The sequence below is a fragment of the Carya illinoinensis genome, chromosome 8 (genome assembly GCF_018687715.1).
Source record: "Carya illinoinensis cultivar Pawnee chromosome 8, C.illinoinensisPawnee_v1, whole genome shotgun sequence".
In the NCBI taxonomy this organism is placed as follows: domain Eukaryota; kingdom Viridiplantae; phylum Streptophyta; class Magnoliopsida; order Fagales; family Juglandaceae; genus Carya; species Carya illinoinensis.
In genome coordinates, this window is record NC_056759.1 from 15,927,818 (window position 1) to 15,935,615 (window position 7,798).

The 7,798-nt window shown below is 37.2% G+C and overlaps 1 protein-coding gene across 8 annotated transcripts; it reads left to right on the forward strand.

Annotated features, from left to right (window-relative positions):
* The first annotated feature begins 294 nt into the window (after window positions 1-294).
* LOC122317895 (type I inositol polyphosphate 5-phosphatase 4-like) lies at window positions 295-6,646 on the forward strand. 8 transcript variants are annotated; one of them, XM_043134955.1, is made up of 15 exons: window positions 295-1,420; window positions 1,513-1,600; window positions 2,004-2,075; window positions 2,246-2,333; window positions 2,426-2,530; window positions 2,628-3,246; window positions 3,341-3,534; window positions 3,650-3,758; window positions 3,891-4,039; window positions 4,153-4,455; window positions 4,576-4,659; window positions 4,972-5,059; window positions 5,159-5,273; window positions 5,640-5,808; window positions 6,331-6,646. In XM_043134955.1, exons 1-10 carry the CDS (start codon window positions 1,391-1,393, stop codon window positions 4,376-4,378), a joined length of 1,680 nt encoding a protein of 559 aa, XP_042990889.1. In that variant the 5' UTR covers window positions 295-1,390; the 3' UTR covers window positions 4,379-4,455; window positions 4,576-4,659; window positions 4,972-5,059; window positions 5,159-5,273; window positions 5,640-5,808; window positions 6,331-6,646. The 8 variants fall into 8 exon arrangements, with proteins under 8 accessions (XP_042990889.1, XP_042990888.1, XP_042990892.1 ...); XM_043134954.1 differs by lacking the exon at window positions 6,331-6,646 and adding an exon at window positions 4,783-4,882 and having other exon boundaries at window positions 5,640-5,992; XM_043134958.1 differs by lacking the exon at window positions 6,331-6,646 and adding an exon at window positions 4,783-4,882 and having other exon boundaries at window positions 4,976-5,059; window positions 5,640-5,992.
* The last annotated feature ends 1,152 nt before the right edge of the window (window positions 6,647-7,798 follow it).

Sequence of the window (7,798 nt, forward strand, 5' to 3'; positions counted from 1 at the left end):
TCTTGACCTTTAGAAATAATTTTTTCCAAACATTCCTTTAGTTTCAACTAAGCAAACAACAGGATCTACATACTCTAAAAGAACGTAAACAAGTCAGCTGGACATAGTCCCCATAAGGCATAAGCTTCTAAGTAATGAGAGAGAGAGAGAGAGAGAGAGAGAGAGAGAGAGAGAGAGAGAGAGAGAAGGAGATTAGTGTTACAAATTTTGTATGTATTTGAATATTTTTCACCCTTCACTAAAGAAGAAATCAATTAAAGAAGCAGAAGAGAAAAGGCAAACAGACCCCTACATACATGCCCTTTATCTTTTGTCTTGTTTTAACTGCTTTCTTTCTCCACATTGAAGACCAAATAGAAAAAACTAAGCTGTAGTATTGCCATTGCTTGGGTATTGAATCAGAGATTCAGACCTAACTTTGCTGACCATGGGCAGAAGTTAGAGGGAGAAACAGAGAAACACACTTCGATTGGGAGAGCGAGAAGGAAGGGGTCCGGGTAGTGCATGTCTTGGCTGGGTGAGTGAGAGACGAGAGTGGTTCGGTGACCAACTGGCCAAATCCAAAAGCCTCCTCTCTTAAGTCCCACCAAAGCTTGTTTTGGGTCGGCCTTGGATTTGGGTAAAAAGCAGAGAGAGAGAGAGAGAGCCGAGCACCCCCTCCTCCGAACACTTTATTCTCTCTTCAAATTCGATACTTTGCTCTGTACCCACAACGAGGTGTTTTTTTTTTTTTTTTTTTTGGCGCAGAGAGCAAAACTCACTCTCTCTCTCTCTCTCTCTCTCTCCCCGACATTGTCTTGTTTTATCCTCAGAATCTCATAGTCTTACTTCTACGCATTCAAGGGCTCTGTCCTTCTCCCTCCCTCCCTCGCTCACTCTCTCTCTCTCTCTCTCTCTCTCTCTCTCTCTCTCTCTCTCTCTCCTTGGTTCCCTTTCAGAATTCCTCTGTTTTCTCTCGACTCAACCCTGAAAATATGAAGTGAAACGGAAGCCATTGATCTCAGTATTTTTGGGTTTTATCAAGTGTTTGTAAGTCCAGCATAAAAAATGCTGAGAAACTGGGATTTTCCTTGTCCCCTTAATTTTTTCTTCTCTTCAGTGCCCGAGGAAACACAAGTATTGCCTGCCCATTTGTTCTGTTATGCTCTCTTGCAAATCAGTAGTTTCTCCCCTTTCTTTTGGCATAAATTAGAGGATTTTCTCTCATTAATTGGTTTATTCTAGAGACATTAACAAGCTAGTTTCTGGGGAGTTTTTTTGGTTCCTAGATTTGATTTTTCTATATAGTTTTAGATCATTTTTTCCCAGTCAGTCTTTCCAAATAATTCTTGAAGAACGAATTAAAGTTAGTTATTATAAATCTTGATAGCTATATGAAGTTTGAGCGACAATGAAAGATGGGAGTTCCAAGAAAAGCAAGGTTTGAAATCTGCCAATGCTTCTCACAATGTGTCCTTTTTTTCTTCTCAATTTTTGGGTTGTGAGATTGCTGACTCTGTTTACTTGGTGAAGCTTTCATGGCCGAGGACATTGGTCAAAAAGTGGTTCAATATCAAGAGCAAAGCTGAGGACTTTCACGCAGACGATATCGTATATGAAGGTAATAATGGCCGATAATTTTTGTCGATTACAGTACGATTTGGATTCGATTTAGGGCTCTGGAGTTGGTAGTCTTAACTTTTATATCAACGGGAAAAAAAAAGATTTTCTCAGCAATAATTTACCCGCTTTAAGGTCCTTTTAGACCCTGAACGCACTTAGCATTATTCTTCCTCTGTATCACTGTTTCGTACAACAATTGTATTTTTGGGGATGTAAGGGGGTCTGCAAATTCTATTAGCAGCTTAAGATCTGCTCTCTGTTTTCTTCGTATCATTCATGTTCGATTATTTTTGTTTGCAACTAAAATGTATTTGTTTTTTAATGATGCTTAAATGTATAATGTTGATGCATTCAGTGGAAAAGAGCACAGCTTTAATAACTTTTTGGTTTTTCTTTTTCAGGTGGTGATGAAGAGTGGATGAAGAAAAACTGTTCAGAGAGGGAGGCATGCACAATCAAGAAAAGCAAAACAGGTTCAGTATCAGACACCTATGTATTGCTTTGGACCACAATATTCTCAAACACGACAGAAAATATAGCTAAAATGTAGTTAGAAGACGCAATTATGTTTTAAAAAGCTCATTATTTCTTGCTCCCAATTATTTTCACAAAACCTTCTAAAACCCCATAAAAAAATGCACAGAGCGATCGTACAGACGGAACTCTGATCGTATCCGGCGAGGCAAGATCGATCTGGATGCCTCACTAGTTACAGATGTGCATAATTATAGGTATGCTCTTTTGTTACTCTTTGCCTTGTACTGATTAATGTATCCCGTCAAGGGGTGGTTTTATTTGAGCTCCTTTTCCGTTTGATTTATAGGCTTTTTGTAGCTACATGGAATGTCGCTGGAAAATCTCCTCCTCATAATTTGATTCTTGAAGATTGGCTTCATACCTCTCCTCCTGCTGACATTTACGTTCTTGGGTATCCCCTGTTAATCAAAAGTTGTTTTCTCTCATTTGTTTTAGTATAGCAACTTTTCTGGTATTCTGAAGCCTTCTTTGATCCCTTTCGCTCCCAGATTTCAAGAAATTGTTCCTTTGAATGCTGGCAATGTGTTAGGCACAGAAGATAATGGGCCCGCTAGAAAATGGCTAGCTCTTATCAGGAAGACCTTGAACAGTCTTCCGGGCACTAGTGGTGGATGCCACACACCTTCACCAATCCCTGATCCTGTTGTTGAATTAGATGCCGACTTTGAAGGATCAACAAGGCCGAATGCTTCCTCACTTTTCCATAGGCGATCATTCCAGTCCTTGAGTCGAAGCATGAGATTGGGCTACGACATGGCAATGCCACAGCCCCGACTTGATCGGCGGTATAGCGTTTGTGACCGGATTATTCTTGGGAACAGGCCAAGTGACTATGACCTCAATTTCAGATATGGCTCTTCTGATGATGAGAATGGGCCAGGGGATTCTCCAGAGGCAACACAGTATTCACCAGTATCTTACAGTGGGCCTTTGTCCTTGGAGGATAGAGATAGACAGCCAGGCCACTCAAGGTACTGCTTGATTGCCAGTAAGCAAATGGTTGGGATATTTCTAACAGTTTGGGTAAAGCGCGATCTAAGGGATGATGTTCGCAACATGAAAGTGTCCTGTGTGGGAAGAGGATTGATGGGCTATCTTGGAAACAAGGTATATTTTTCTTTATGGCAATTTTCTTGAGTTTGAGAGCAAAAATATCATGAACCAGGGAATGGCAGCATTCTCATTTTCTTGGGTTTTCCAGGGTTCAATTTCTATTAGCATGTCTTTCCACCACACAAGCTTTTGCTTCGTATGTAGCCATTTGACGTCAGGGCAAAAGGATGGTGATGAGCTAAGGAGAAACTCTGATGTCATGGAGATTCTTCGGAAGACAAGGTTTCCTAGGGTTCATGGCACGGGGGACTGGGGTTCCCCTCAAACAATTCTAGAACACGAGTAAGGCTATATTCAATAAATTTCAATTGGCTCTTATGTTCCTTATCTTATCTATAATGTTCTAAAAGAAACTTTCTCATTGCTTTTGATGTTAAATTTAATTGCCTTGGTGCAGTCAAATTATCTGGCTAGGGGATTTGAACTATCGTATTGCTCTATCTTACCGTTCTGCAAAGGCTCTTGTTGAGATGCATGATTGGAGGGCATTGCTCGAAAATGACCAGGCATGCTTACAACCCTAGATGTAGTATGGATATTTATTTACTATTTATGTGGTTATTTCTAATGTATCAGAGAGTGTATTTATTGTGAACCATTTCCAAACTGCTTATTCTGATATTCGTTGATATTTTCAGTTGCGTATAGAGCAGAGACGTGGGCATGTCTTTGAGGGATGGAATGAAGGAAAAATATACTTTCCTCCTACCTACAAGTATTCAAATAATTCTGATAGATATGCAGGGGATGATAGGCACCCAAAGGAGAAGCGAAGAACTCCTGCATGGTGACTATAGCAAAATATACTGCCATAAGGCAGTGTATTCTTATCATATAAATGGAACAGTGGAATGTAGAAAATCAGTATGTACAATCTAATCTGGTTGTTTGTATGTGAAGGTGTGATCGTATATTATGGCATGGCAGAGGCCTCCATCAGTTATCATATGTTCGAGGAGAGTCAAGGTTCTCAGATCATAGGCCAGTTTATGGCATATTCTTGGCAGAGGTCGAGTCTTTAAACCGGAGCCGAATCAAGAAAAGCATGAGTTGTTCCAATGCCAGGATTGAAGTAGAAGAGTTATTGCCAAATATGAACGGATACACTGATCTCAATTTCTTTTGAGGGCTGGAAATTTTGATGATTCACATTCCAGTATGCTCAACTAGAAACAATTGGAGAAGGATTAGATGGTGTTCAAGGTAGTTTAAATTACCACAAAAAGATTTCTATCAGCTACTCGCATTAATGTGCTTCTATATAACCAAATAAAATCCGAATTGACTGTATACATGATTTACACGTATCAAAACTGTATACAGGACTTACCACAAATAAGTAATACTGAGATCAAAATACAAGTTTCTGCGATATTCAAACACCAGTTTGTCTCCTCAATCAATCAGGTATTTGCCCTAGTTCATCCTTCCGATCAGGTTTATATTATGCTCACAAAAGTTAGAGGTCAGACTTTCAATTCAGTTGTACCATATAAACCTAGTTTGGATAGTTTACGGTCTTCCTTTCAGGAGGGACAAGGTTCATAAATGTTTGTCAGAAGCTAAAAGTAATTCTCACGTTTTACCCAATTAAAGCTGTGAACTGTGGAGTCAACTCCTACACCAAATAGTAGGTTCCTGAGAAAACGTTGGAAGTTATTTCTTGTTTCTTCCAGAGCTTTTAGTTAAGATCTCTTGCATGTTTACTTGTTTCCACAGTCAGTCCCCATCTTCCAAGTACATGTGCTGCAGATAACTCAGCCTTGATGGTCATAGAAACACACTGCTCTCCAAAATCCAAAAGAAGGTTGGTACCTTCTTTCTTTTCCTATACTCGGGCTGGCTTTACTTCTTCTTCCTCATACCTTTTTTCTAATTCTCTCCATATCTATCCTTGTCACAACAGGTACATAAATAATTGGGTGTTCTTTTTTTCAATCACTAACTCCAGAAGTTTGTGGCTCACAATCCCTTCATTGCGAAGTCTAATTAACATGGTCATCACTCCTGGAATTTAACCGGTATGCTCAAACCTAAGCTGCTTATCATAAGATAATGTTTTCTGTTTTTATGTTAATAACTTGTATTGATGCGACTTCAACGGGTGTCCTACTGGTCCTGAGATGAGCCATATAAAATTGGATGTTCTGGGTTCAAAATCCCACATTCACTGTTTGAGTCCATCGGATGGGAGGATTTCCACTTGAATTACTAGATATGCATTTACAAGGAACTCTTTGCCAAAAAGCCTGTGCACCCTTGAGATTAGTCGAGTTTTTGTCCCGGGCACCCATTGCCAAAAAAAATTGTGCTGATGCTTTACAAACTTAATGCTAATTGGGGATTATATAAGCTAACAGAAAAAGGCATATTTTGTGTGTTTGCAGGATCAATAATGGCCCAGTGTTGATTAAAGAAGCACCAACTTTATTGGATATCTAACGAACAATTGGTTTCTGTTAAAGGAGACTTGGATTTGTGCTATCCTTAAGGAAAGCATTAGCGATGTGATGGATAGTCATTACTAGCCAAAAAAGGGAAAGAAGAAAAGAAAAGGTGTTGGTGATTGTCTGATTGATACGAAGCTTCTTTTTCTGTTGCTGTTAATGATTTTACTGAAAAAGAAAACATAACAGTTAATTTGGTTGACTGTCTCCATTCTATTTTATTTTTTTGTCTACATTCAAAAAGCAAACAACAGCTTACACTTTTTATAGATGTGTCAGGTAGTTACCATGCAGTACTTACCCGCAAGTCATTATAATCCTTGCACATGTTCATTCCTTGCCATTCTTTCAATTCAAGGTGGCGCCAGAACTTAGCACCTCTCCCACTTAATGCAATAATCAAATTCAAGGACGTTATATTGCTTTCAAAATCCCATGATTTAGTTTAAATTAGCTTCTAAACATACAAAATATAGAAATGATATTTAAAGTTTTAAGATGTGTAAGTTTCATACAATTATTTTGAAAAAAGTTAGTAAACCAAGAATTCATATAAAAAATTATTTTTTTAATAATGTTCATTTTTTTATAAGAAATATATAAGACTTACACGTTTTATGACTGTATCTAGCATTACAGCGGCGAAGCTTTGAAGTATAAGTTGGGCAGTCAAATTGCATGCCACTTGTTTGTACTGTTGGGCGAAAGATATTGATCCACAAACTATGCCAAGCAAGAAGTTTATGAACTGCTTTGTTGTAGTTTTCCACGTCCAAAGTACACCTGGACTTTAGTGTGTTTCAATACCGTTTGCTCTGGCAAAGTGGAAATAGTACTTGGAAGTTGTTACTTAAATATGAAGAAAATAAGCACGAGAAAGGAATGTATAAAGTATACCTTACTGTATTGATTTAAATTGTAATGTTACTTGAACTCTAGTTGCTTAATGTAACTCTCGCCATCAATTGGTTTTAGCCTGGACACGACAAACAAGCTCATCAAAACCTATGGAATCAACTGCTAGATGCACCCACAGCTCTTGGCTCTCCCAACATTGTCTCAGCCTGGGCATTTGCATAGAGCATGTAACACATCCTTTGCTTCAGCTCCACAAAAAGCACAAAAGTCTTCTGTTACAATCTGCCTTTTTTTTAAAATTAACTCTAGTAGGAAGACCATTCTTACAAATTCTCCATGTGAAAACCTTGATCTTGTTAGGAAGGTTTAACTTCCATAGCCATTTCCATGAACCCTTCTGTTCTTCTGCATTAGAAGACTCAGCTTGCCTAACATCCTGCTCCAAAGATCTAAAGAGTTTATAAGCACTCTTCACACCATACTCCTAATTCTTCTCTGGCTCCTACACTAACTTACCAGGGCAATCACCAAGGTTATTGAATATAAGGATGAAGTTGATTTTATATATAGTATATTAGCCAAACTTTGCCTAAAAATTTAACTAAACCAATGCTAATACTCTTAAAAATGACTTAATTAAGTAAATTTTCCACCACTTCTTTTTTCTTTTTTCTTGGTCAAGAGTCAATTTTTGGTAGGGAAAAGAGGTAAAATAATTGTAAAATTTTAGAAGACGGAAACAGCAGTCATTATTAACTTGAGAGCTAAACATTTTATTATTATTGTCTTTTGTTATTTTTTATCTATAATTTTATAATAAAAGTAATTTTATAATTTAATATATTTTTAAATATAAATTCTCTTTAAGAATAAAGTAATGTTTAGATGTTGAGAAGAGTTGAATTTTTTTATAATAATAGGAATAAGTCGAGATAATAAAATAAGTTTTGTTAGATTTATTTAAAATGAGTTTATACGTATTTATAAGAAGTTAAAAAAAATTAAAAAATCTTACGTATAAAGAGATATTTAATTAAAAAAATTACAAATCTTATGTGTAAAAATATTTTAAATTAAAATAAATTTAAAAATTTAAAAATTAATAAATATTAAATTCACTTCGATTCAATTCTCCAAACTAAGCCTAAAACATTTATCTTTCCCAAGAAATTCTCCATAGGCTGTTACAGGAAAATGCGTTGAGGCTGCAGCCATTGGTCAGATCAGACTTCAAGTAATTC

Bases quoted from the DNA above. Each gene is read 5' to 3' on its own strand.
- LOC122317895 (XM_043134955.1), top strand. From the start codon at position 1,391: ATGAAAGATGGGAGTTCCAAGAAAAGCAAG. The intron at 1,421-1,512 runs GTTTGAAATCTG...TACTTGGTGAAG, and splicing joins GGAGTTCCAAGAAAAGCAAG to CTTTCATGGCCGAGGACATT. The intron at 2,531-2,627 runs GTATCCCCTGTT...TTTCGCTCCCAG, and splicing joins GCTGACATTTACGTTCTTGG to ATTTCAAGAAATTGTTCCTT.